Source organism: Typha latifolia, chromosome 2 (assembly GCF_019914945.1).
Source record: "Typha latifolia isolate L0001 chromosome 2, TyphaL0001v2, whole genome shotgun sequence".
Classification (NCBI taxonomy): Eukaryota; Viridiplantae; Streptophyta; class Magnoliopsida; order Poales; family Typhaceae; genus Typha; species Typha latifolia.
The window spans coordinates 3,889,536-3,917,196 of NC_133087.1; the positions used below are offsets into that span (position 1 = coordinate 3,889,536).

At 39.3% G+C, this 27,661-nt stretch overlaps 5 protein-coding genes across 5 annotated transcripts; 2 read left to right on the forward strand and 3 right to left on the reverse strand.

Annotated features, from left to right (window-relative positions):
* Positions 1-578: 578 nt before the first annotated feature.
* Positions 579-3,913, reverse strand: LOC140781266 (protein indeterminate-domain 7-like). The gene is made up of 3 exons (XM_073127189.1): positions 2,655-3,913; positions 2,143-2,539; positions 579-1,778 (listed from the first exon to the last, which is right to left on the reverse strand). The coding sequence occupies exons 1-3, from the start codon at positions 2,818-2,820 to the stop codon at positions 887-889; spliced, it is 1,455 nt and encodes a 484-aa protein (XP_072983290.1). The 5' UTR covers positions 2,821-3,913; the 3' UTR covers positions 579-886.
* Positions 3,914-5,540: 1,627 nt separating this feature from the next.
* On the reverse strand, positions 5,541-11,274 carry LOC140782357 (probable phospholipid-transporting ATPase 4). Its single transcript, XM_073128880.1, has 11 exons — positions 11,133-11,274; positions 8,919-10,959; positions 8,721-8,831; positions 8,282-8,558; positions 8,117-8,205; positions 7,940-8,027; positions 7,630-7,839; positions 7,426-7,551; positions 7,163-7,261; positions 6,866-7,057; positions 5,541-6,624 (listed from the first exon to the last, which is right to left on the reverse strand). The coding sequence occupies exons 2-11, from the start codon at positions 10,727-10,729 to the stop codon at positions 5,962-5,964; spliced, it is 3,666 nt and encodes a 1,221-aa protein (XP_072984981.1). The 5' UTR covers positions 10,730-10,959; positions 11,133-11,274; the 3' UTR covers positions 5,541-5,961.
* A 2,889-nt stretch (positions 11,275-14,163) lies between these two features.
* On the reverse strand, positions 14,164-14,646 carry LOC140781387 (monothiol glutaredoxin-S2-like). The gene is made up of 2 exons (XM_073127334.1): positions 14,311-14,646; positions 14,164-14,220 (listed from the first exon to the last, which is right to left on the reverse strand). Exons 1-2 carry the CDS (start codon positions 14,644-14,646, stop codon positions 14,164-14,166), a joined length of 393 nt encoding a protein of 130 aa, XP_072983435.1.
* Positions 14,647-17,511: 2,865 nt separating this feature from the next.
* Positions 17,512-18,785, forward strand: LOC140780922 (uncharacterized). Its single transcript, XM_073126641.1, has 2 exons — positions 17,512-18,069; positions 18,139-18,785. Exons 1-2 carry the CDS (start codon positions 17,562-17,564, stop codon positions 18,645-18,647), a joined length of 1,017 nt encoding a protein of 338 aa, XP_072982742.1. The 5' UTR covers positions 17,512-17,561; the 3' UTR covers positions 18,648-18,785.
* Positions 18,786-22,690: 3,905 nt separating this feature from the next.
* On the forward strand, positions 22,691-27,559 carry LOC140781267 (BTB/POZ domain and ankyrin repeat-containing protein NPR1-like). The gene is made up of 4 exons (XM_073127190.1): positions 22,691-23,450; positions 24,399-25,146; positions 26,238-26,438; positions 27,136-27,559. The coding sequence occupies exons 1-4, from the start codon at positions 22,953-22,955 to the stop codon at positions 27,372-27,374; spliced, it is 1,686 nt and encodes a 561-aa protein (XP_072983291.1). The 5' UTR covers positions 22,691-22,952; the 3' UTR covers positions 27,375-27,559.
* Positions 27,560-27,661: the final 102 nt, after the last annotated feature.

Genomic DNA, 27,661 nt, shown 5'->3' on the forward strand with positions numbered 1-27,661 from the left:
TTAAGGAGGAATTTGATTCCATTTTCATCAAAATGATTGAAATCAATAGCTGAGGTAAGAGTCGATCTAGTTTTATCAAAGTAGTATGGGAAAAGGAAGGGTGCTAAAATGAAAGATTAATTTCATATGTTTATGGCTTCTAAAATTAGAATCCAAAGTGGATGGGAAAGAGAGTGACTACTGCCTACACCAATTAGCACCAAGATTAGAACGTGCAAATTTTAAAGCCCGTGATGATTTGTATGCGCATCGTGCCAAAGATACCTTGGCATCCTTCATATGTTTGCTTCCAATGCGTGTAGATATATAATGACAAGTTTAAGTTAAAGAGGACCAATCACCTCACTAATCATTCTCCTTACCAGCTTTTCAAGCTGCAAGTCCTTTACCATGATCACCTACAAAAGTGCAACGTAGTCATATGATTAACCTATCTATCTATCTATCTATCTATCTATCTATCTATATACATATATATATATATATATATATATAGATTCCATTCTCTTAGCTCAAATAAAAGTTCTCAAGATCATTAAAAAGAACTAGTAATGTACAATTAGCACTTTAGAGAGAAGTAGACGAAACAAAAGTTCTCCATTATTTTAAAGTGATTACAAGGAAGACACGCATCCATTGCTGGGTAGGATAGACGAGGGTTTAATTATTACATAAATAAGGATAAAAGTATTCATACAACAAACAAGAGGGAAGTGCCAGCAAGCATATATAAGAGTGAATTACCTTATGACAAGAATAGAGATTTGGAACCAAACCTTCTTCCCTTTGGGGCAAAGGATGAGAGAGAGATCGAGATAAAGAATAGTAGAGGCCATCATACTTAATTTATTCCTATCAAAACTTCCTTGGAGTAGTAGCTAATTAATTAAACATGCCATGGCTTCTTACTTTGCTGGTTCTGCTCATAGTTTGAGGAGCTCATGCAAGGATCCATCCCATTCATGTTAAATATATCCCTGTGGGAGAAGGCTCTTAGACTTAAAAAGTCTTTGGTCACCCCATCATTCCCAGCCATTACTCCACCAACACTACCACTTCCTCCTCCTTCATGGCTACTGTTTCCTTTCCTCTTTGATCCTAGCATACCACCAAAGGCATCTCCAAAAGACCCATCAAAGTTAGTAGCTGGGTAGAGAGGATTCACCGTCATTTCTTGGTTACCTTGTCCAAATCCACCATCACCAGAGCTTAGGTGTGAAGACAGGCCAAGACCAAATCCAGAAGAGTGAGTTGCCATCTCACCAAGGTTTGGGGTTCTGCTCATTGTCGCACCCATTTGAGCTGCCTTCTGAAGCAATGCAGTGGCAGACATGTGAGGAGAGGGTACTGAGGTTTGATATGGAGTAGAGAAAGAGGTGTTAGGAAGAGCAGTTGAGTTCTCGTGACTGTAGTCTTGTTCTGGCCTTGTGGGATAGATAGAAGAAGGAATCTCTAAGTTGTTTAAAGATGTGGAGCCCTGGCAATCAATCCAAGATGGGAAATCTTGCATCATGTTGAACTGTTGTTGCTGTTGCTCCCTCTTGAGTGAGAACTCCTGTAGGCCATGGCTGGCCATGATATTTGTGTTGGCTTCTGTGGCAGTCATTAAATGAGGGAATTGGCCTTGTAGGGATGTGTGTGGAAGAGAAGAGGGCTCATGAGATGACGTTGGTTGAGTGAACAGGAGATGATTGGCCAAGGGGTTCACTGCCATAGCTCTTGCACTCTCTTCTGCTAGTGCATCACAGAAGGCTCTGTGGGTGATAAAGCTATCCCTCCTGTTCAAGACAAAAAAAAGAGGCAAGAAAAAGGCAAAGGTAACAGAAGTCACAAGGAGAAAATATCACTAAAAAAGACACAAAGAAATCCATTAGTGAGTTTATGGTAATGCTGTATTAGTATTTCCTATATCACTTCTCCTTGACAAACACCCATATCAACCTGACCAGTTAACACTCATTGTTTGATGGGATTCATGCAGTGAATTATTTTAATGCAGACTTGGTTCCAAGTTACCAGACAAGATTGAAACCTTAATTACTCCCAACATGTATGCAAACATTCTTGAAATGCTTGCCTATTCCAATAGTTGGGCCTGTTGGTCCTAGTGGGATTGCATTATTATTGAAGCGTTGCTGTTACCTTGAGAAGAGGGTGCCACAGTCACATCTGTATTCCCTAGTGCCACAGATCTTGGAGTGGGCCTTCCAATCAGATTGAACAGCATACTTCTTGTTGCACTTATCACACTTCCACTTCTTCTCCCCATGCTTCCTGCTGAAGTGCTTCTTGATCCCTGTGAGGTCTCCCAGTGCCCTGGAGGGCTCATGGTGGACACATGTTACCTCAGGGCAGATGTACACCTTCTTCCTCACCTCCTTGTTGCTCCTTTGCTTCAGCTTCCATGGCAGGTTGTGGCCTCTCCTGTGGAGCTGCAGGTTCTGGTCCCTTTGGAACCCCTTGTTGCATATCTCACACACAAATCTGTTGGTGGCCATGAGGGTCTTGGGTGACAGTGCTATCACCTCAGCATCTGGGTCTGAGATCCAAAAGATTTGGGTCAATACAAGAAGCATGAAGCATACATGTGTAAAAAGTTTGGTTGAGACAGTTCTTCAAGCATATATATATATATACAAAAGGGCGGGCGGCACCTGGATTTCCTGGGAGGCTCCTCTTCTTCTTTGCTGGGATTGGGTTAGGGGTGAAGGAGGAGGATTGCTGGTTGGAGGAGACACTTGCTTCCCCAGAGGCAGAGGTGAGATTAGACATGTTCTCCTCCACAAGGTGGTGTTGTTGCTGAAGCCCTTTCATCATCATCGGATTGTTTCTGGATTTTGTGAGAGAGAGAGAGAGAGAGAGAGAGAGAGAGAGAGAGAGAGAGAGAGAGAAGAAGAAGAAGAAGAAGAAGAAAAAGGCAAGTAGGAGAGAGAGAGAGATAGAGAGAGTGGAATTAAAAGGTCTCAAGTACTCAAAGAAGATATGAAATCTGGCCTATGGACTCAAAAAACCAACAGAAAAGAACATCATAATTGGCCAATAATGCTACCATGCTTGCTTAGATATTCCCATCAGGATCCTTGCAAGATAGACCATCCCATGAAGAAAAGAGAATAAAAAAGGGGGAGGAAAAAAAGGGATGATTTCTTGGAAGAAGATAGAATTAAGCACCACCTCTCAAGAACTCAATACTATTTCCTTCTCACCACAAGGACCATAGGAAACCAATCCTCCCACTAGTACCAAAAAGAAGAACAAATCAAGAAAAACCCAACACCCAAAATAGCCAGTTTTTCTTTTCTTTTCTTTTCACTTTTCTCCTCCTCCAGGATCAAAACCAGAAAGACAACCTAAGACCACATACTACCACCTGCTTTCCAATGAACCTCAATTGAAAACTGAGAAGAAGAAGTTGGAGCAAAGCAAAAGGATGAAGTGAATGAAAGAGATGAGAGAAGGAAGCTACAAGTGTTTAATCCCAGCTATTCATTACCCACACACTACAGCCTACCTTGATGTTGCAACTTCTGTCTTTTCCTTTGTTTCCTACACTCCCAAGGGGAAAATGATTCTCTACCCCTTTGTTTTATCCAACACTCATCCCCTTAGTACACACACTGCATAGAATTTGAGGTCATGTGGTGCCATGCCCATGTAAAAGAACCAAACTTTTGAACCACTCAGGCACCTCAATGGGTTGCATGCAACCATGCACACCGCTGTTGCCTGTCTCGCCCACCACAGGGGATCACCGATCACAGGCTTTCCTTTGCAGCTTGGTGTTGGTATTTATCAGATAAATATTCTGATATCTTTTTGGTGGGCATTAAACTAATGCTAATGGGAATGGGTTTGGAAAGGGGGGAGGAGAAAAGGTTTTGGTAAAAGTAGGGGGATGATTTAAAGGGAATGATGGGCTGTTGATTAATTTCTCATTGGGGAAGGGAGAGGAAGGGAGGGGGGGCAGAGTAGTGAGTGGTGAAGCAACTGAGGCCCTGAGGGAGGAGTTTGAGTGGGGCCAGGTGTCAGTGGCGGAGGGGAGGGGGACAAAATGGGGGTAAATGCAAAGTTCACGGGACAGTACCTTTTTTTTAGAGGGCAAAATATAGTGTAAGAAATGGTAAATGTTGGGAGCCCAATCATTTTACATAAACTTTTAACATACTTGTTGCGAAGAATAATAATAAAAGGAAACATAGATAAAGCACTTCAGGGTATTTGAACATACTCCCCTTCTACAGCTAAGGATCAGGAATTGTTACACAATGATGTCCTAATTGCGAGTTTGTCCCATTAAAAGGGTAAAAAGTGTAGAAGAAACTAAGAGGATTTCATCATCTATGTATGTATTAACACAATAAGTAGAGCTCTTCAAGGTCACTCTTATCATTCCTCTGTTTTTCTGTGAAGTCCAACCCAACAATTCTTGTTGAGGAATGTGAAGGACATCAAAGGATGACATAAACTTCTGAATCCATATTGAAGAAGGATTTGATCCAGTTTGAGGTGATATATGCAACATAACCAAATATAATCAAAATTATTTCCCATCTTCATGTAATTTAAAAGGTGCATAGCGTAGCTGATATCCTGTCATTTTCATGGCATATAGTCTATAGACCATAACAAGCAACCATACGAAAGTCATTCAAAAGATGTAGAATGTTCATGAAGAAGAAAATGATATGAAATCAATGAATAGGCTCTTCCACCCACTAGTAAACAGAGGATGTATAAATCATGCTCACACTAAACTTTTTTGGCACATCATCTCAATGCAAAAGAATTGGCACACTATCAATTCAAAAGGTGAAAAATGAAAAGCTAAGTTATTTGGGGAAAAAAGATGCAAATGAGGACATTTTATATCTACTGGAGATATTGTACCTGAGAAGAGCATCATAGAGACAGACACCTTTGATGATATTACCTCACTTGTTTATGAAGTTACACTAATCAAACAAAGTGAATTTGCTTGCCTTTCTCTTGTGTGCCATTCTATTTTTCTCTAGTTAAGTACACCAACCCGATTAAAACCTCGGCCCCACCTGAATTAGGTTTATCCTAATCAAGCCAGCTGGAGACTCATATTTAACATGAAACTAAAGCTAATCTCTGGTCTGAATTTATTATGCATGATGCTTGTGAGGATTGAGGATTGAACCAATACACCAAATAAGAGATTCAAACCCATGCTACCTGTCCTATAGATACATTCAAAGCTTCAGTTTCCATCTATTGCCATACAATTCTTTTTTTCTTACTGGCATCATATCAAAATTTATAGCAGCCATAATTGCTTAAGATCACTTCAGGATAGATAATGCTCAGTATGGATATGACCCGTAGAAACTGTATCTTCTTTTCATATTCCTGCATATCCACTCACTTTTTAGACACTAGGTACCAAAATTCAAGCCAAAAGCTTCACAATCAATTTATTTCAGTGACCAAACTAAAGAAAACAACCAAAAGGCAACTTCTTTACAATGGTCCGTTCTAGTGAAGAGAAAAAAAAAATAGTGTTAGTGCTTTCCAAATAGAACAACATGTTACTGTAGTATATAACATGAAGGGTAAATTTAAAAGATATACACACATTATCAACTGCTTTTGTAGATCTTCGACGCAACAAGTTTACAGAAATTTTACAACACTGCCTTTGTAATTCTATAATAGAGAAGGCCATGGACTCTCCTCGTGAAATAAAAAATGAATGGGAGTGGAACTTAAAAAAGAGATAACTGAACCTAGCTTTACTATACCAAAACAAAAATTGGAGGGACAAAATAAGTGTAGTCAAGATGTCAACTCGAATAAGGGGAAAATATATGCACCTTACTGGGATCTCCTGAAGATGCTGCTTCTGTCACAAGAATACAGCCGCAAAGGCACATGTTGGGAAGCCTTACTTCAAACTAAATGGCATGCTCCAACTCCAGTCAATATCCAGCACACATCTTATGTTACTGTTTGGATGCTTAATGACAAGACTTTCCTTTGCAATTTACCCCTCAGTTGCCTGATCTTAGAATCCACCCTTGCAGTAAAACCAATCTTTGTCTCCTGCCTAGCCTTAGATCGCTCTCTCTTCCACATAATACAGTCCTCTACGTCCTTCTTGTAATATTTGATCTCCTGAATCACATGGTGATCAAGTGGATTGCATGCTCTCTGGAAAGAGATGTGGGCCAGGTATGGTATATTGCAAGCAGCAGTAACTAGAAGTGTCACAACCCAGTATAAAGGGGCCGGTCCAAGAGCTTCCAGAAGAATCTGGTAGTTATTCCCAGATATCGATGGTGAAGACATTCCATAGGCAACCAGGAAAAGGTACCAGGTAATGATGCTTCCCCACACAAAGACATGTTGGATCCATGTGAAATGGCTCATGGTAAGGGCAATTTGCATGTTAACGGCCCAGATAATGCAGGTGAACATGGTGGTTCCAACGGCAGCCATGTCGGCAGTTTGGCCCCCTCCATGGAATGACTGATTGCAGAAAATGACGACGTTGAGAAAAAATATAACGAGGGATGAGTAGAGACCATTTCCCATCCATCCCAATATCCTGTACCAATCAAAGAAAAGGTTCCTTGGTCCTTGCTGATACAATGCAGGGAACTGCAAAGAAAAAGTTTCCTGGTCAGCTTTGATGAAGGAAATATATATAGGCCAATTTAAGTAGCTATTGATTTAAATCAATTGGAAGTTATTGATCTTGTGAAAGCATTTCTCCAGATATGTAGAGGGGGGATGGTTTGGATAAGTCAGCTGTTCAAGATGCACTGAGATTTTCTTTGCGGAGATGCTTAGCATTTATCATGAGATACTGACTATGAAGATCAAATCTCAAGTAGAATACCTGTAAGCAGACTTCAGAAGAAACATCTTGCTCAAACACTCCGAGTGATATGACGGGCAAAGAGGTAAGAACAACATTGAATAGTAGCATATACCAATCATCATAAACTGACTGTCCAGAGAACCCAGTGAACGCCTCAAAGTAGAAAATGGTGAGGCCAAATGCTATATTCTTGTAGAAAAAGTAACAGATCTGGATTCCATTAACAAAAGTAGAATCAGCAACATGAATTATTACATAGCATACATGACATAAAGTGCATAATACATAAAACTGGAGGTGTTCCTTAGGTGTTACCATTTGGGCAATCCTCTTGTAGCACCAGTGCCCATGGACAACAAGGAGACGTTCAAGAAACCGAAATTGGGAGATGGAAAAATCACTAGCCATCACAGCCTGCAGAAAGCAGGACAACTATAAGCATTCTACTTGTAGTACTAGTATGAATGTCAATCTCATGTATATGATATTTTTCAAAAGACTAACAAAGTCTAGGTTGTCAATGTCAAAGGAAAACCAACATCCAGCGTCAAACTTATATAAGCACTGGTACAACTAACCTGCATGCCCTCCACCCCACTGATACCAACACCAATATCAGCTTCTTGAATCATCCCCACATCATTTGCACCATCACCGATTGCTAAAGTTGTTTTGCCAGTACCTTCTTTGACCAGACGAGTCACCTAGAGGCATCGAAAGATATAGAAAGTTAACTAAACTACCCTTTTTGGAGTTCAGAGGTTTGCCTTGATGGTAACTACCAGTGCTTTCTGCTTAGGAGAGACCCGGCAGCATATGACCGAAGCACAATCAACTGCCAGACTCAAAAACTGATTCTTCATATCCTCCTCCAGTGCATTTGCCAAAGTTTTTCCATCAATAATGAGAGCAAATGCTGCATGAGGATCCTTTTCCAACTTGATCATTTGTGAGTTATTCGTGATTTGCAACAAAAGATTCTCCTTTGCAGCCTGATCATTCAGCAAAGATAAAAGCAAAGCCTATTATAAAAGACTTTAGCCACATAGATCAAAACCTGCTACAGATTCCGAGGGATATGTAAAGAGTTACCCTTTTTGCTTCTTCTGCCATCAAGTCACTCTTCATTGTGGACAAACAGATCTGTTTCATACCTTGCCTAAGTAGGCTGCAAGCATATCTGACAAAACAAACGAATTATCAGCTGATATTTGATGCACTATCTGGTGACAATGGTATGTGAATCATGTAAATGGTTTGAAGGTATACCCTATATTGATTGCTGTTTCCATCTTATCTCCAGTCAGAACCCAAATCTTAAGACCAGCTTGTGCTAATTTATCTATGCACTGCTGAACCTGAGAAGAAAAGAGGAAATGGTTAAAGGATCAAGGAAAACCACCAGATAATAGTAGATTTAATGACATATCTTACTCCTTTCTGTAATTTGTCCTCTACAGCAGTTGCACCAACAAGAATCATGTCCCTTTCAATTAAATCAGAGACTCGCTCAAGTTGGGATTCTCTGTCAGGTCCTATTGTGGTCTTCACTTTAAGAAACTCAGTGTTCCAAGTAGAATACTCGGATTCTTCAAGTACTCTGTATGCTAGTGTCAATGTCCGCAAACCTGCTTCCCCATATTCATTCAGATGCTTAGTCGTCTCAGCCTCATGCCGCCTTCCGTTTTTTGATAGTCTATCAAATATGATGCTGTTCAGTAGAAAAAAAATAAGTAAGTTTATTCAGTCATAAAAACAATTGGAAATGACAAAAGTTGATCATATATAAATTCAGCGTGACTCGGCGTTTAGCTGAAAAAAGAAGGGATGCATCAGCTTCAAAAGGTAATGCAAACAAGATATTGAATGATACCTATCCGCTCCTTTGCACAGAAGAAGAATATGCCCAGATTCATCCCGCACAATTACTGACATTCTCTTTCTTTGACTGCTAAATTCCAATAGATTGAGAATCTTGAACTCCCTACAAACAAGGCACCACAAAGTTTTAATCCAGAACTGCAAGATTTACAACCAGTTGACAAATAATATCATGATCAAGCTATATAACCTTTCAAGTGGTTTCTCAGAAGAAGAATATCTCTCACGGATGAAGACACTTGATTGTGTCCTCTTACAGAACTCAAATCCAAATTCCCTGGCTGCAACCAGAAAAGATCCTTCATCAGGTGATTCAGCTTCATAGTTAAAACCACCAGTTTCCTCATTCAGCTCAGGAATTGCCGTGTGGCAAACAGCGAGTATCCTGAAGAATAATTGGATGGTAGCAGCACTTGGCTCTTTCCTCCAGTTCCCTTGCATTAGGCGGTCATCCTCAAAATTGAAACCTTTTATAGTAGGCATTTGTGCCTTCTCAACAGTGCAGGTAATCCCATCTCCCAATTCAATCTCTGAAGACCTCACATCACCTCCATTACTCTCCCATAGATCATGAGTATTGCTATTCTTACCAGTAGCTTCTGCGGCCATCTGCTTCGCTGCAGCAATTTCAACTTCACTAGAACCCACACCATATGAAACTCCAGCAATAGAACACTTTAAAAAATCCATCTGATTGCATGTCAAAGTGCCCGTTTTATCTGACAAGATTGTATGAACTTGGCCAAGCTCCTCATTTAAGTTTGAGGTCCTGGCCTGAGCAGGATTTCCTGTGTCCTCATCATACATATGAAGATCATGGTTGATGAACATGGCTTGCAAGACCTTGACAAGTTCAATCGAAACATAGAGTGAGATTGGTATTAGATACCCATAAAGAATAAGCGCTGTGACAAGATGGAAGATGCCAGAAATCCCAGACCTTGATGGGTCATACAAGTATGTGGTATTTTTTGGCTGCAAGTACCACCAGTCTGGCATCTCAAACTTTGTCTTCACAGCAAAACCTATAGAGCTGATAAATGATATCAATAAGAGAACAGTGAACAGAATATATATAATTTTGTCCATCTTCTTCTCAATTCTGCTTCTTTTAGATGGTGATTCCGTTGCATTCTGCATAACTTTGCTGTCATGGCCAGTAAAGATAACAATACCATAGACATAGGAAGTGTTCCTGAGCTTTGAATCTCTGAGGAGAATCTGATTCGGGTCAAGTGCATACACCTGCTGTTCATATTCAAAATTACCAACAAAAGTATAAAGCGTAGGATTTGGGTCTTCACAACGTATGGTGGCCCTAAAATCCTTGAAAGCCTCATCTTCATCCAATGGCAGGGTTACTTCCAAAGACCTCTTGACCTTCAAATTTGTCTCACCATCCAAATTCATCGTCTCAACATAGCAAATCCCATCCTCGTAGCTTGACGACAACAAAAGCAAGTCTGCAGGGAAGAATTGGTCCTTCTCCACTTTCACAACATCACCAACACGAATCTTTTGCCAATGCTTGTAGCCAAACACCCCCTCCCCCTTATGAATTCCAACCTTCCGGCTATTAACCTTCATGTCCTGCATAAATCTCCGCCAATCCTCCAATGCCTCCTTCACCATACTAAGCCCAATAACGAATGCCAGGGGTGCGATCATGCTTAGAGGGTTGAAAGGTGCGACAGGGGTGAGCGATAAGATCGCGGCTAGTAAAAAATAGAGATTGGCGACGCGCCGGAATTGCTCAAATATGGCTTTTGGTAGAAAACTGATGATGTTGTACTTGGTTGTGGAGATATAATTGGTGGGGTATTTCAATGGCTTCTTGCGGTGGAGCCGGGGTTGATTGCAGTAAACGATGCGGGAGAAGCCGGGGCCTCCGAGAGAGTGCGAAGCCTCGGGGTCTAATAGAACGCTCGGGCTGAAACACGAGAAGGTATAGAGCTTGCTCCATCGGAGCCTATCCCTTCGCCTCTTTCCGCGAGGTCCCATCTCTAGCTTCGACTAGGGTTCCTCAGCTCAAACTTAGCAAACCTATAACGCCCACCTGTTTGATAAAATTCCACAACCACCGCAAACGCATTGCTTTTTTGGGTCAACTCATCGAATTATAGAATTCGATCGACCATTCTGCAACAAAATCGCATCTCCCAGAGTAATTCGCGAAAAAGACGCGACCTTCTTTGGACGCATTGCTTCCTTCCGGATCTCAAGAACAGGGGCTGGAATCGAAACCGAACGCCACAGTAAGATCGAAAAGGAAAAATAACATGGACCAAAATCTCCAAAAATGAAAGAAAAAAGAAGAAGCATAGACTCGAAACCAAATCACGAGAAAGAAACCAAAAAAAACAAAGAATTGGAGGTAATGCAAAGGGGTTTGAGAGAATGGCACCTCGAAATTTGGCAACTTCCGGTCTCGAACAGTTAAATTAGTTTTTCTTTCTTCTTTTTACTTTTTTTTTGTTTAGTAGTCTCTCTCTCCCTCTGTCTCGGACTCCTCTCTCTCTCTCTCTCTCTCTCTCTCTCTAATTTCCTGTCATTAATTCTAAGCGCAGGATTATATTCTGATAGACAGGTAGGGCTAATTAAAGGTCAGCTGCTTTGAGTGGGACCCACCCACACGTGTCTTGTAACCGGCTCGGTTTATAGCGTTTGGCGTTTGGGACGAACACTCGATCGGCCCACGTGGCAGCAGATTAGAGAGAGGAAAAGAAAACAAAAGAATCCGGCTTTTGTCGGCACGGATGAATTCAAAAGTCGGTTATTTAAATAGGAAATCTATTTTTAGTAATCGGCCTCGGCCTCGGCCTCGGCCGGCCATTGTATCGAGTTTTTTTCTTTCTTTTTCTTTTTCTTTTTCTTTTCCCCCAATATTTTTAAATTACCGCTAGGCATAATGTAGTCAGTTTATAAATACTACAAAGAATCGTTTTTCTAAAGTTTAATTAAGATGGTTTCGTGTGTAACATATAAGCATCCACTTAAATTAAGTGAATATTAGAAAAGAAAAATAAAATAAAACTAAGACTTAATTATAATTGCTGTATTTTAAAACATACTAAATTAAACAAATAGGGACGACTTAGTAAATCGGGAGCCCGTACACCGTCTCATTTTATGACAATAGTTTGGTTGTAGCTTGACAACTAACTAACTTTAACTTTTAACTTTAGCCAAAGAAACAAATATAAACATAAGAAATAGCCAAAGCTCTAGCTAAGATGGAAGGATATGGATTGGGATAACATCAAGGAAGCATCGATCGATCACCAAACTTTGGTTACTAAGCTGCTAAGTTAGCCAGAAGCCAATGATAACTAAAGTAGAGCTTAAGCCACAGCATGAGCTTAATTAGAGCTGCTAAGTTTCTCTTATTCAAACAAGGGTACGTACTGTCTCCTAATTAATCTAATTAGCTTTTCTACAGGGAAAGCATGTTAGTATCACATGCATGCAATCCTACTGGCAACCTTAAAGCCATTATTAAGATATCTGGATATCTTTAATCCTTTTGACAGAAGTACACTGCAAAATTAGTCTCATGGCCCCCTTTTTGACAATTTGCAAAGTTCCATAGATTTTTGAGGATATTTAATCCATTTAGACATCCAACAGTTATAGATTCCCCAGTTTCCCTTCAATAATCAGCTATCAAACGACCACGACAGTAGAACTTTTTATTTCATATTTTTTTTTGTTCTTTTGTGAAAATTTCTACGGCCGGCATGGACTACAAGTTTCCCTTCACTGCACACGTGGCATAGAAATATGGGACTCAATTTAATTAGGTGTTACATCACTAATGCCTGGCCCATGATATGATATGCTCATATGCCAGTAAGTTTCTGTCAATTTTATATTGACAGAAAGTCAATATACCAAAGAAATACTATCATACTAAGTGGTAAGATGGTAACGTATTAATCAAAAAAAGAAAAAAGAAAAAAGATGCTAACGTGCAATATACGTTAGTAGAAGAAAATATTGATCATGCTATATATATTGCATATAATTTCGTCTGTAGCACAGACCAATGACATGCATGCGTGGATAGGGAACATCCTGACGACATTGATGAGACTGCAAGAGGAGTGGGTGGCCTCCTAACTATTCTCCCTACCCCTTAGGACGTGACTTCCACAACCTCCCCTTTTGGTGTGGGACATGAATGATCATATATATATAGGATCGATGCTGCCCGTCCGTGTTCGTTAAATCTATCTATCTATCTATCTATCCATCTATTGCATGGGTCCCAGATATGCTGATCACTAAAGTTTAGATGTACATGTCATGTCCTCCGTATATAATGTCAGCTAACTTCTAAATGTGTTAAGAATTTTAAAAAATATCTGTGGGGTTTACGTGATTGTTGCGTTGCATCTTACATGAAAGCAACCATGCAAGGAGAACAGGAGATCCATCGTCTGAAAGCAACCAGGGTGCAGGAAATTTCCTGCACTTCTCTAAGGGCTTTCTTAACGTACTATAATTTCTCCAAGGGCTTTTTTTTATGCACAAAACCTAATAGTTTTTATTTGGTCTCTTTCAGCCCAGTTTGCTCCTCTGGGATTTCAGATTATTCTACTCACGACCTGACCTGAAGTAAGTCAACATAATAAAGTCCATATCATTTTCTTGAAAGTCGACTCCTGGGGGCCCAAATTCCATTATTACAAGGGCTACGGGCCCATCTTGATCCTGAGCCCTGGAGTACTACAATATGGGCTTCATATTTAAGTGTCAGGAGGGATTATTTGGAGCCCATGCATGTGTTATTGATTATTTTCATGGTTCTCCTAAAGTTGTCAATGTTATTATTATTATTATTATTACATTTGATAAATGGACTGACCCTTTCGTAGAAAGGAGCTAACTGTACGATTCTTCGATCGTCTCAAATTCAAGCTGATGTAGAAGAAAATCTTTAGCTTTTTTTTTTTTAAATTTTTTTTTTGATAAATGAAATGAACTATAGGTCCAATAAATTACGTATGATAATAGTTTGAATAAGAGGAACATGAATGTATTGTAAGTTTTAGTTATCATCGTTACTCAATGTTAGTAGAATTCAGCAGCAGTCAATGTAAGCTTTATTCAACTCGTCAGCACACCATTTACTTTCTCCTACTCACTTGGTCGTTTTAGACTCATCATGACATGGCGTTGCTAACTCATTATTTCTCAAAAGGAGAAAGGAATATGATTCGGATATGCTCGCCAAATTACGTCAATTTGAATAGCTAGCTAGCTTTGCATTAGTAAATTTTACGAAAGGAGTAAACTTAGACTGCTTTTTTGTTGTTGTTGTTGTTGAGAAGGTAATACTTGACTGTACCTGCAAAGTACACAGTATAGTAAATAAATCTTATCTTATGAAGCAACTCATCTTCCTTTTTATCCCCCATATTTACACACCCAGCTCAACTGGTAGTCTCATGGTAGCAAAGCGCGTCTTCCATATTCCCAAATCCAGTGAGCTAAAAAGGAAAGAAAACAAAACAAAAAGGAAATTACGAGCACGACGTAGAATTACATAAATACCCTCATCATCCGCAAAGGGCTCCCACCTCCCGTAGCCTGGGGACGAGGTCCCCCCTGAGATGGAGCCCCATCAACCCCTCGATCCCGCCCACCGGCGCCCCGCCGACGAACAGCGCCGGGATGCCGGCGGCCTCCGGTAGCTCCGCCTCCTCCTCCTCGAGCTCGATCACGGTCGGGTGCGCCCCCACGGCCGCGAGGAGCCTCCTCATGACGTGGCACATGCAGCACCCCTTCCGGCTAAAGATCACCACGGGGTTCTCCCGTATCAGCCGCCCGATCCGCTCCTCCGGCGCCTCCCCTCCGTCGATCGTCAGCACCGGCGCCCCTCTCGACAGGCATCTCACCCCTCCTCCCCCTTCCATTGATGATGTAGAGATCTCCTCCCCCCCAACTCCACACAAACAAGAGAAGAATTAAATGGACAAAGATGGGGAACGAACTCGAGGGGAAGGTCTATATAGAGACGAAAAAACTTTGGGGCGGGGGAATGACGTCACCGTGACGGTGGGGCAGGACGGGGTGCGGGGGGCCCGCCAACGTCATCATCCACCCGAGGCACCGTAGTCTCCTGGTATGGGACATCCTGTGTGCCCCGGTGACGTCACGCCGCTAGGAGCACACGTGGCGAACGATCCCGCGAAGTCGAGCGGGCCCCGTTAGGCGTCGCCCGATTCCTCGTGGTCGACGTGGCGGGAGGAGCACCGTTGGCGTCCGTTTCGCGTCGGCGATCGTTAGTGGGCCGTCCATTCTGTCGAGGAAATGGAAAAACCATGGGTGCGACGTTACCTCGTCGAGGATATTTAACAACTTCCATCTTCCAGGGTTTAAATTGTCAAATAAAACAAATATGGTAATAATACCTACAAATAGAGGGGGGGGGGGGGGGTTATTAGTATAAAATTTATACGATTTATTACTTTGTGGGCTCCACACGTGGGTTGCCCCGGGCCCGGGCATGCAAAGCCAATGCATTATGCAATAGGAGTAGGACGTTGCTTGCAATGGAAGGAGTTCTTTAATGCTGAGCGTTGACGTGGCGTGCCAAAGTGGCAACAGAGCTCCGCACTCGAAGGCCCACCTAATTAACAAAACTTTATCCTAATTAATTAAAGTAGTAGAAGAAGTTTTGAACTATCTCAAACAAAGAGGGGATGGAAGCGACGTACGTACGTCATTGCTTAGATAAATATATAAATAGATATACGTAGAGGTTTACTGGCCACCATCACCGACCTGGCTGAATAAATGAAGGGAGAGAAGAGAATGGTGTACATTCCTTGGTCTCCTCCCATAGTGCGTGAGGACAAAGGCAAGCAGAAGTCTTTTCGCAAGGGCCAATGATATACAATAAGTGTGTCAAGTATGGCCTCCATCAACTTGCAGACATCTTTATGATACCCAATAACAGTTTGCAACTTTGGATCCAGAGTGGGGTTGCCTCCCTTGTCATAATACTCTTTAAATGCTTCCTTGGGTCCATTCGTCCATTCACTACTTAAAGAGACCGGCAAAAGATATATATATATATATATACATATTTATTTATTTATTTATACGATAATGTTTTCTAATTATCATCCAATAGATGCCGGCGAGTGATCATGTTAAGCTGCGCAAGCAGTTTGGCTTACGATATTTCTTTTGTCTTCTTTCTCCTGCAAGTGTGTGATTATATATAAACGTCATTAACAATTACTATAAAATTACTTAAATAAGTGGTCGATTCGATTCTAAACTTCTTAAGCATTTAATCTATTTATAGTCCAAGGTAATCAAAATGAGAGCTAGCTTTATAAAGCCAACCCTCATGTTAGTGTGTGAAGTCCTCCCTCCACCTGATGCTTTCCTTAAGAATGCTCCGTATTTACTAGCTATATCGAGGTCCCCATTATTGATAGCTTTCACTTGCCCTTGAGAATCACTATGTATCCACATGAATAAATAGTGATTTTCTCTAAATTTTTTAACTTTATATAAAAGTGCGGAGAATGAAATGCATTTAATCTTATTATAAATTATAAACAAAGCGCATCGATTATTATTAAAAAGAGAAGAAAAAAAAACATGTATTATACTATCTATAATAGGATTAGTACCATCATGTCAACCTTAACATAATGTATTATCTCAAAAGAGGAGCGCAAAAGCTTCAAGTATCAATGATACGTGCTTCTGCATGGAAAACGAGGCCAACGATCTAAATATTGATAAGGGTTAGAGAATTGGCTTCGATAACAATCCTATCTAGACTAAGCTCTTGGCTTTCATCAAAACTAGCCTGAGAGCTTCAACCTCTGTTTGAAGAGGATTAAATATTGTGATGTGAATAGCGATAGATTTAAAAACGAGAATATATAGCATACTGTTGCTATTATTCAACTTTTTTCCTCTTCTCACCTACTCGAAGTTAACGCTTATCATTGACTGCAAATGGATAGGAGCCGAAGATGGTAGGATATTTTTCCATCCGTCGTTCTTTAGTACTCCACTTGTTCCCAATTAATTATAAACATACAAACTCTTTTGTAAGTATATATAAAGATCTAAATATGGATCGAGATATTTTCTTTTAATCTCGATCAACTACTGTGAAGTGTAAGGTGAGAGTGCACGGGCCCAAACAACGAGGTACCCTATTAGCGGATCGGGTGTAACAACTTAATTACCCGATCCACTTTCAGAAAACTGTTCATTAATCCGTTGACCTGGGAAACTAAAATCTTAAACTAAGACATGCATGCATATATGAAAATATCTATTTTTATAGATCCGTTGATAGAAAAAAAAATTGGAAGTTTGGAATAAAAAAAAAAAATAGAGGCCTAAAAATATTCTAGATAAATTAAATAATGAGACAAATTAACTTATGGTTGTTGGCCGACGAGTTAGGTGCTCATAATGTTTATTGCATCCTCCACGTCACGACGATTAACTCACACATGGTTACATAAAATACTAATAATCATACAGATTAGCGTAACAACTTAATAAAATATGTTAACTAAAATTTTTAAAGTTCTAATGAATGAAATATTGCCGGAATCAATCACCCAGCAGCCGTAGCTTAATTGAGTACTAGGCTCTACTAAACCCAATCCAAACTACTTAACAAGCCTAAGCCCACTTTGAAAGTCCGGCCCATAATTACGACCTCATGGCCCAATATGAAACCCACGCCGTTATTCGTATTTAAAAGTTTCGAGTAACCGCTGCCTCGTCTCGTATCCGATCCCGAAGAGGGTTTCCTACTGCCTCCAGCCTCCTCCTTCGCGAATCCATGGAGCTCGAATCCGAATTCGGCGATAGGATCCTAATTGAGAGCGGTTCGACCAAGGAGATTGGAAGAGGTGTAGGGTTGGAATTTGGCCGCTCCTCCTCCGACCGCACCGTCTCCCGCCGCCACCTCTCCCTTCGGCTCCTCGGCGAGGAATCCAAGCTCCATTTCGAAGTAGTCGGGAGGAATCCTATCGTGATTTGCCGCGGGGAAGAAGGGGGAAGAAGGGTTTATCGGAGTTCCGAGAAAGGGGAGCTGAGCGTTGGAGATCGCTTCTCGCTGTCGCTCAAATATCCTTCCTTTTTCGCTGTGAGGAGAGTTGGGGAGGAGAAGGGGGAGGTGGAGAAGGCGGTGTTGGATGCGGTGGAAAGAAGGGAGAAGAGGACTCTGGAGAGAAGAAGGGAGAAGGAGGAGACCGCGAGGATGGAGATTGCTGGAGGTGTAGGCGACCAGGAAGAGTTGGAGCTGGATATAGAGTCGTTGGATATTTCCCAAACTGATCCCGTTAAAGGTAAAAATTTCATCTTTATGTATAATTTAGTAAGTTCCTTACTTAGTAATCTTTTATATATGAATGCAGAGTTTGGATTCCTTGTGAGAGGTCATGAATTCGACAAGTATCCTAGGCAAAAGATCCTTCCTTTGAAGGATTGGAATTGGTTTCTTGAGGTAGTAGGACGTAATTCTGATGACGAAGAAGGTGAGGTCAATGAGAGAGTAGGTAGTTCCAAGGGAAAGGGCAGGAGGAGAAGGAATAAGAAAGGGGAGGAAGGGGAAGACGAGGAATGGATTGGGGAGGGCGAGGAGGAGGAGAAGGATTTTGTTGCAAAATCTGGAAGTGCTAAGAGACCTAGATACACTACGAGATCAAAGGACCACAAAAGACCACGTAATGAGGGTGAAGGTGTTCAGAGGAAGGTAGGCACGCAGCATAAAGCTGTCAAGGATCATATCAATGACAAGGATGAGGAGGATGAAGAAGATGAAACCTTGGGAGGTTTTCTTGTTAACAATGACGAAGAAGAGGAAGCTGAGGAAGAGGAATCGGAGGAAGAGGAAGAATTTGTTGAAGAGGATGACGATGAATGATTATGGAAAAGAAACTTAGCATCTTTGCATCATAAAATGAAGTAAGTTTCTCGTGTTGTGTTGGATCATACATGTAAAGAAATGCAAGGTAGTGAATAATGTGTTTATAATAGTTGATCATTAGATTTTCCCTCTTAATTTTTTTCTGCTAGAAGTTCTTTGATCTCTGCTATTTAATATCAATAATTCCACAAGTAGTTACTGCATTCAGCTTATTGTTCCATTCCATGCTTCGATTTTCCTAAGCTGCTCAGAGTTAATTAAATATGCTTGTCTGCCATTTTCTATTGTTTATGCTAGAAGTTCTCTGATCTCTGCTCATTTTGTCTCCTATATAAGCTTCATATCCTTGAAATAAGCATCTAGCATATATATTTATTTATCTGCGTGTATCAATTAATATGTATCTGACATAGAGGTGGCTGGTGAATTGAACTCTTATCTGTTTCATAGGCATCTAGTAAGCTGATTCTGAAAACTAGAGAGATGACACTGATATTTCTGGAGCGATGAGTTAGTAACACTAGATAGCTCATGATACTGTTTCTTCTTAAGCATAGTTAAAATGTGAGGTTATTGGATGAAGATCTTGATGCACACCCCCCCTCCTTTTGAGTTAACATATGAATCTTATGGGCTTTGACTCGCAAGCCTGCCTGATAAAAAATGTGATTCAATTGCAGACCTGATAAACCTAAACCATTTTCCTACTATGGAGGAATCCAGCTTAATTTACTATTGCAACTGAGAAGCTAATTTTCTTGACAAATCTTTGTCTGGTAAACTTGAGGAGATGCCTTGACAGCGCTATAATAGCCATAAGCAGCTGCAGCAAACAACTTTGTATCTAGAAATAATGGCTACGGAACGTGGCAATGCAAATATTTTGCTAGAGGAGAAGCTAAAACTGTAAAAGAACATGTGAGAGTTTGTCAATAAAGAATTTTTAGGTAATCTAGCTGATTGAAGATTTGGGAGGAAACAAGAGGATTCTTTTGTAAGAAGATAAGTTTGATCTTGGTGGCTGTAGAATTTAAACCTCAAAATTTCTCTCCTGTTGCCAAGTTGTAGGTTTGATGCCTAAAAGAATCGCTTGAAATTTCTTAGGACATTTAACAGTCATTTTTCGTTCTCATGTTCTGATTCAATATAAATACCAGGAGCTAGAGGATCAGATGACAACTTCAATATGTTTATTAAGGCAATTATCCATTATGTTTTACTTTTCATGTTAATGTCAGTGCCTTCTAGGTTTTATACACTGATATAGACATATAGTCCTATGGCTCCACAACTTTGCATCCTTTGTTCCTACCAAAAAGACCATGTGAGATCTATATGGAGATTTTCCCTTGGTCTGAGTTTTGATTAGAGTTCAAGATCAGAATTAGGAAGAAGTGAAATCCATTATACTCTCTCTCTCTCTCTCTCTCTCTCTCTCTCTCTCTCTCTCTCTCTCATCTCTTCTCTTGAGAGAGAGAAGATACTTAAAACTATTGTTCTTCTTGGAGACAATAGCACATTGATGGCTGTTTGGGGCAGATCATCCATATCTCTTCAACCATCAGCCATCACAATCATATATAAACAATCCCTTTCATATGAGCTAGTAGAAATAATTTCTAGTGTGACAGGGTCAGATTCGGGAGATAGGTTAGCGAAATGGAGTCTGGGATCTTTTTACCTTAGTCTTCGTCTAATTCGGATTTGATTCGGATACATAAGCGGGATCAAAATTCTTGATTTGTATCCTGACCTAATTTTTGTTGATCCTTTCCCTCTCATCTTTTTCCAACATTTCTTCTCTTAATAGCAATCTCCGTGATTTCTGTTACTCTTCTTCCTCTCATTTTCTCAATCTCTTTCAACTTTTTTTCTCCCTCCCTTTCCCACACATTCTTCTATTAATCCCAACCCTATGTCAAATTCTATGTGATAATAGTTTCCAATTATTTCTTTCTCTTAATATCTCTTAACTTCCAGTCTCTATCAATCTCTTTCTTCTTCTATAGATGAAATGGGTATAAGTAGTCAACTGTGCAACCCTGTATAGAGATTATGATAGTTCTGCGGCCTCACTGTAATGTTTTTTTTCTTTCTTTCAGGGGATATAGTGATACTAAATTATAGTTCAGAGGAACTAGATACAATTTAGTCTACATTTTTTAAATCGAGATCTAATCCTTAATGGTTATATTTAAACTATTTTTTTTATCATGTTTGATTAATTTATATATTAAATTTAAAGATATATTCATTAGGGATAAAATTATATATAATTGGATAAATTTTTTAACGCATCTAAAATAATAATGATCGAATTTCAGATAAAAAATATTCTAAAATTCTATCGATATTATTTTTAATGTATTAAAAAGTTTATCTAATTATTTATAACTTTGTCTTTAATAAGTATTTTTTAAATTCGACTAATAGATTAGTCAAATATGATAAAAAAAAAATAATAATTTCAGTTTAAATATAACTAAAAGTGTTTGAAGCGACACAAATAAAATTATAAGGGGGCAAGATAATTTAGACTTAACCATGGAGGGGTAAATTATAGTTTCCCCTAAAAGTAAAAATAAAAGAAAATATACGGTGTTTTTTAAATATAAATTTTCAACCTAATCGCACAAATTTTATGGTTTAATTACCATTCAAATGTACTTATCTTTCTCCCTTCTCAAATCATGGTCATCAAACTTCAAAAGAGATGGGGGATCTTTTTGAAAGATTTTAGTTGCCCAAATTTGAAGTTTCTTCCCCTAGATACAATGGACAATCAAAAGAAGGTTACATTTATTTTAATCCAGCAACCTCTACCTAACCATTTCCATGATCATTATCCTATCAAGAACTTTGAGAACTAAAATTTATCATTTATTGCCCACTTGTTCCACATGGTTTTAGAAACCCAGTGGTCTTAAATGGAACATCAGATATAATCTAAGTCTAAATGTGGTCCAAAAGTGCTCCTTCAAACGAAAACAAGTATCTTGCACACTAATCTCTCTTGTCCTTTTAATTAATTATCTAGCTTTTGTCTTCAATTGTAGCCTATCTCAGCTAGAGAGACAAATTTAAATCCAGATTGGTGCCACAACTTTGCTGCATCTCCCCTTAAATTATGCCAACTAATCATAAATTTAAAGCATTTTAGGTCAGATTCCACCCATTAATTCTCATCTAAATTAATAAAGAGAATAGAAAAAGGTAAACTCTGACCTTTATCTGGTCTCTTTCTTTTGATTGTCCAGACAAACATACGAAGACTTTAAATGAGTTTAAATTTAATATAATTAAATTCACGTCATAACTGAGTTATTATTTCAATTTATGCTCAGCCACCTATTTATTATGGCACCATAACTTAATTATAATACAGATAACATGGTTATTAGTCAAATAATTTATTTATTTTTATACCCGGCCCATTCTAATAGATCCGGCCAAAATACCACCCTTAATTTTTTTTGATGTAATATATAAAATTAAGTATATATATTTTTTATAGATCAATACATATTTTTATTATAATAAAATACACATAATTTATATATACAATGCACACTCTTTTTATCCGTAAAAGAGCCTAAAGAGAACTCTTGAACTTTACGGAACTTGGATTATTGCTATCCGAATATTATTTTCGGGCTTTGACAATTTAATTATCAAACACAACTTTAGAGAAACTAACTCGGCAGCCGATTGAATTACCAACCATACGAGGGACTAATTTTTTGTGGAGGGGCTCGGATTACTTTGAGTTCACCTCAATTCTGTGTAAGATGCGAGCGACATCTTGTACAAGCGTAGAAGCGGATTGTAAATTTTTTAGACTTTTTACCTTTATTTAATAAATTTACTTATATATATATATATATAAAAAAGAGCTAAAAAAGAAATGAACAAATTATATCCCAAAATCCAACACATTTCAGAACAAGTTGTGAATTGTGATACTTGTCCGGTGAACCGACGTGTCCCATTCCAATTTCGAAAGGCTACATCCTTTTCCCAAGTGGATAATTCGTTGTGACGGGCAGCATTAGCATTAGCATTAGCATTTAGCAAACATCCAAAGCAGTTGACCTGAGAGAAAGTAAATCGTGGCGCAGGAACAACGGAAGCTTCTCAAGGGATTTTGATAGAAGGGAGACCGACGACGCCTCTTCCTCTCGAGAAGCTCCACTTCTTTTTCCTTGTCACTTCCTCCTCACTTCCCTTTTCCACTTCCCTTTTCTTCATCGGCTCTTCGCTTCCGGTCGTTGTTGCTTTCACTTTCTAATTCCTCCTCCACACATGGAGGAACTCAGCCAAATCACCACCGCCTTCTCGGACTCCGAAAACGGCAGCACGGCCTGCTTCGGTGGGGACTCCTCCGCAGACGTGGCGGCGCTCCGCCGCCTCTCCGAGAACCTAGGCTCCCTCTTCTTATCCCCCGAATCTGGCTCTTATACGGACGCCCGCATCGCCGTGGGCTCGTCCGAGCTGAGAGTCCACCGATGCGTGCTCTCAGCACGGAGCCCCTTCTTCCGCGAGGTGTTTGCGAATTTGCCTGAGAAGGAGAAGGTGAAGATTGGGGATTTGGTCAAGGAATTGGACGTGAGCTACGAGGCGCTCGTGGCCGTGCTCCAGTATATATACACTGGCCAAGCGGCGGCGCTTCCCAAGGGGTTGTGCGTCTGTGTTGATGAGGAGTGCTCGCATGTTGGATGTAGGCCGGTGGTTGATTTCATGGTGCAGATGCTCTATGTCTCCTTCACCTTTCAGATATTTGAGCTTGCGAATCTTTTCCAGGTGAGACGATGAAAGAGTTGAAATTTTCGCTGAATTTGATCGTTTTGTCGTTTCGCTGCTTGGGTTGCTGATTTGAGATGTTTTCAGTGATGGATAGGGGTCAATATGAGATTTTGATTGGGTTTCAGTAGATTTGGTATGTGAATTTCTTCCAGACGATAGGGTGGAACAATTGGATCATTCTTTAAGTTCTCTCTTTTGTTTGTCTTGCTTATTGGGCTGTTGGTTTGGGTGGATTCGAGTAATTGTTAGTGTTCAAATTGAGATTCTTATTTGGCTTCAATTGATTGGATAGGCAATTTTCCAACCTCTTATCTTTAAGCTAAGTTACTTGCGTACTATGCTTACGATGGATTAAGGATTGTTTTAAATCGCTCCTAAAATTCTAAGATACTGGAGCATATCCTGGTTCCTTATACTCCCTTTGTTTTCCTCTCTTTCTCCTGATTTACTTGCTTTTAACTCCAAAAAGAAGTTAAGGTTTCCTTTCTAATCTCATTGAATCCTCTTTTTTTTTCCATAAGCATTCTCATCTCCTTACTATGTTTAGAATAGGTGAACCATTTTTCTCTTTTCTGACAAAAAATCTCCTTGTTTTCTTTTGTCTGTTTTCCATATGCTGACAGTTCCGCAAATAACTGTGGCCTTCTTGTTTTGTTTTGCATTTTGCCCTGTATGGTTTATTTGGCTCTTTTGTTCTAATAAAGGTCTTGTTCCTTTCTTCCTTTGAAAGGGAAATTTGTGATGATTTTCATGGTAGTCTTAAACCTTTATCAAACTGGTGTGTTTTTCCTTTTTCCTTTTTTTTATTTTTTTATTTTTATTTTTAGTAGTCAGCATCTAGAGTTAGCAGAGTGTACTTCAATGGGATAACTAGGTTCTTCAAAACTGTTATTATTGGCTAATTATTTTCATTAACCAAGTAACCTATTATATGTTTTGCTGCAGAGGCGGCTTCTTGATGTCCTTGACAAGGTGGCTGCAGATGACATTGTGGTCATTCTATCTGTTGCAAAATTGTGCAGCAAATACTGCTCCAGATTGGTTGACAAGTGCATTGATATTGTAGTCAGGTCAGATGTTGACATAATTACTCTTGAGAAGGCATTGTGCCCAGAAACCGTCAAGCAAATCATGGATTTACGTTTAAGTCTTGGATTACTGACGCCTCAAAACAGAAATTTTCCTGATAAACATGCAAGGAGAATACATAGGGCTCTTGAATCAGATGATATTGAATTAGTGAGAATGCTTTTGAAGGAAGGACATACAACTTTAGATGATGCATGTGCGCTGCACTATGCAGTGGCATATTGTGATCCCAAAATCACCACGGAAATTCTGGATCTTGGACTTGTAGATGTTAATCACAGAAATCTCAGGGGTTATACAGTGCTTCACATAGCTGCAATGCGTAAGGAACCTAAAATCATGGTCTCTCTTCTAACAAAGGGAGCTAGACCATCTGATCTTACATCAGATGGAAGAAAGCCACTTCAGATATCAAAGAGACTCACCAACCACGAAGACTACAACAAAACCATTGAACAAGGACAAGCTTCTCCAAAAGGTCGGTTGTGCATTGAGATATTGGAACAAGCTGAAAGAAAAGATCCACAAGTAGGAGAAGCTTCGGTTTCTCTTGCAATGGCTGGTGATGAATTGCGTGAAAAATTATTGTATCTTGAAAATCGAGGTGATTCATCTCATTCCTTTAATTATCTTTCTGTTCAAATTCTTATAATAGCAGCAAACTTAGTATCTCATGGTGCTTAATCTATCATATAACTAATTAAACTTTTTGATGGACTGCTTTGCAATTGTAAGTACGACGATGTTAGATGTATTGTTACGGACCAAATCTGGACTGATCCAAATGTAATAAAATTATAAAAATTTAGGTAGTGATAGTCTCACGAGATAGGGTTCTAATGACTTTAGTTTCACGTCAATTGAATGTTTGGATGAAAAAATATAATTAAAATAGTGGAGCAATGTCAGAATAGGGCAGAATGGTAAATATCCGATATTGCGGTGGTTGTCGGAGGGTGGCGGACAGTTAAGGGTGGTGGTGGACAGTCATATAGTAGGGTGACTATTGGAGGTTATGAGTTGGAGGTAGAATTAGTGTTTCTAACTTAGATTTACTCCTAGAAAAATAAACAGCTATGATTAACTTACTTCTACTCTTAGATTATTTTACTCTTACTTCTAAGATAAACTCAAGACTAAAATAATTTTTCAGTGCTTTAATATTTGGATTATTAAACTAAGAAGCTTATATAGGGGTCGGGTACAACGAGTCCTACTCGGACTTAGCTCTAAAAATTTATATGACTCGAACTAGGACTTACTTTAAAGGCTTACATGATTTAATTAAATTTATCTTAGTGGCTTATATAACTTAATTAAACTTGCCTTAGTGATTTACATGACTTAACTAGACTTGTCTTAAGGGCTTACATAAATATGAATCAATTAAAAGATAATAGGCTTAATCCGATTTGATCTAGTTCGCATCATACATAACTGTGTTATCGGAAGCTTTTAGCTATTTTCACCTCAATAATTTTACTTTCTCCTTACTCGGGATTTTTGATATTAATACTATATGTGGTGCTTTTATCATGGTTCTCTATATGATTAGATTCTGCATGTAGTACTTTATTTTGATTCCCGTTATTTCTTCTCTGAACCAACCTAATATTCATACTTACTTTTTTATAATTCCCGTAAGCGTCATGAAAGTTCTGCAATTAATTTGCACTATAACTATTTTCTTTGCAGTTGCATTGGCAAGAATGATGTTTCCTGAGGAGGCAAGAGTTGCCATGGACATTGCACAAGTAGATGGCACCTCTGAGTTCACTTCGAATCGTGGTTCTAACCATCTCCCGGGAAACCAGAGGACAACTGTTGATCTGAACGAAACACCGTTCAAGGTCAGAGAAGAACACCTAGCTCGAATAAGAGCACTTTCTAAAACAGGTAACTCATTTTGCTTGTTATTCTAATCTTGATGTTCCATGAGTATTAATATTTGCAATTATTTTGCATAGCTAAGATTAAAAATCCTGTTTCGACTTTTTGATGACAACTGATATACCTTCTTACCTGTTTGGTGAACAATCCTAGCAAATGGATACAGCACATCCCTGATTGCAGCTGCATGGCGGATGTTACATGCGGCAGGTTTATATAGTTTTGCTTTAGCAATATCATAGGTAGCACCTGCCTTGGTATGACATCAGTGAACTTGCATGTCATAGGTTAAATCTTATATGAATTGGAGTTTATGGTCTCCTCACATCCCGTAAAAGTAGCTTTACACTCTATTGTTATTTAGCATAACATAAATATCTATATCTCTTATCAGATTTTTGGCATTTCTTTATCTCTTGCAGGGCCTCAAATTTTTTTAGTAGTCCACCCAGTAATTAGATTAATACTTCTAAAACAACTTTAAATGTCTGGCAGTCTTACTTTATTAATAAGATGATAAATTCTTGATGGCCATTGTTCTCACATCCACAACTTAACTAAGATGGACTAGATGGCAAATTATTGTAAATGAAAAGATGGTAGTTTGTTATTCCTATGACTCCTAAATTCATATAGTTGATAAGGTCTGCATGGTGATTTGGTATAATTCGATGTGATAACATGTCGAAATTGCATGTATCAGTGGAACTCGGGAAGCGGTTCTTTCCTCGTGCCTCAGCAGCTCTTAACAAGCTTATGGATGACGACGCCGAGCTCACTTGTCTCGGTAAAGATACGACAGAAGAGAAGAAAAGGAGGTACTATGAACTGCAAGCTGTTCTACGAAAAGCTTGCAGTGAAGACAAAGAGGAACGTACGTCCGCAACGTCTCCTCCATCATCATCATCAACATCTGGAAGGGTGGTTCGAGCAAAGAGATGATATTTTGACACCTCCTGCATAAATTTTGCCTTTTAATTCTCGAGCTTCTATACTTGACCAGATATGCTTGTTAATATAGATGTATGCATAAGTAAGCAAGAGATGTTTCTTCCCTTTCCTGTTGAGTTATCTTGTAGATATAGCTAATATAAAACTCTATTTACGTGTATATACCTTTTCTCAAATGTGCATCTATATCCTTTCATTCCCTTGTTATTTTTTTAGTATTATATAAATGTACTTGTTGGTAAGAATAATAAGGATTCTTCATCTTTATCTCTAAGTTG

Excerpts from the sequence above, each read along its gene's own strand:
- LOC140781266 (XM_073127189.1), bottom strand. The coding sequence starts at position 2,820 with ATGATGATGAAAGGGCTTCAGCAACAACACCACCTTGTGGAGGAGAAC. Across the intron at positions 2,540-2,654 it reads GAGCCTCCCAGGAAATCCAG|ACCCAGATGCTGAGGTGATA; the intron begins GTGCCGCCCGCC and ends TTTGGATCTCAG. Across the intron at positions 1,779-2,142 it reads TGTGGCACCCTCTTCTCAAG|GAGGGATAGCTTTATCACCC; the intron begins GTAACAGCAACG and ends TGTCTTGAACAG.
- LOC140782357 (XM_073128880.1), bottom strand. The coding sequence starts at position 10,729 with ATGGGACCTCGCGGAAAGAGGCGAAGGGATAGGCTCCGATGGAGCAAG. Across the intron at positions 8,028-8,116 it reads GAAACAGCAATCAATATAGG|ATATGCTTGCAGCCTACTTA; the intron begins GTATACCTTCAA and ends TTGTTTTGTCAG. Across the intron at positions 7,058-7,162 it reads ACAAGAGGATTGCCCAAATG|ATCTGTTACTTTTTCTACAA; the intron begins GTAACACCTAAG and ends AATGGAATCCAG.
- LOC140781387 (XM_073127334.1), bottom strand. The coding sequence starts at position 14,646 with ATGGAAGGGGGAGGAGGGGTGAGATGCCTGTCGAGAGGGGCGCCGGTG. Across the intron at positions 14,221-14,310 it reads TCGTCCCCAGGCTACGGGAG|CTCACTGGATTTGGGAATAT; the intron begins GTGGGAGCCCTT and ends TTTCCTTTTTAG.
- LOC140780922 (XM_073126641.1), top strand. The coding sequence starts at position 17,562 with ATGGAGCTCGAATCCGAATTCGGCGATAGGATCCTAATTGAGAGCGGT. Across the intron at positions 18,070-18,138 it reads CCAAACTGATCCCGTTAAAG|AGTTTGGATTCCTTGTGAGA; the intron begins GTAAAAATTTCA and ends ATATGAATGCAG.
- LOC140781267 (XM_073127190.1), top strand. The coding sequence starts at position 22,953 with ATGGAGGAACTCAGCCAAATCACCACCGCCTTCTCGGACTCCGAAAAC. Across the intron at positions 25,147-26,237 it reads ATTGTATCTTGAAAATCGAG|TTGCATTGGCAAGAATGATG; the intron begins GTGATTCATCTC and ends TTTTCTTTGCAG. Across the intron at positions 26,439-27,135 it reads AAGAGCACTTTCTAAAACAG|TGGAACTCGGGAAGCGGTTC; the intron begins GTAACTCATTTT and ends TGCATGTATCAG.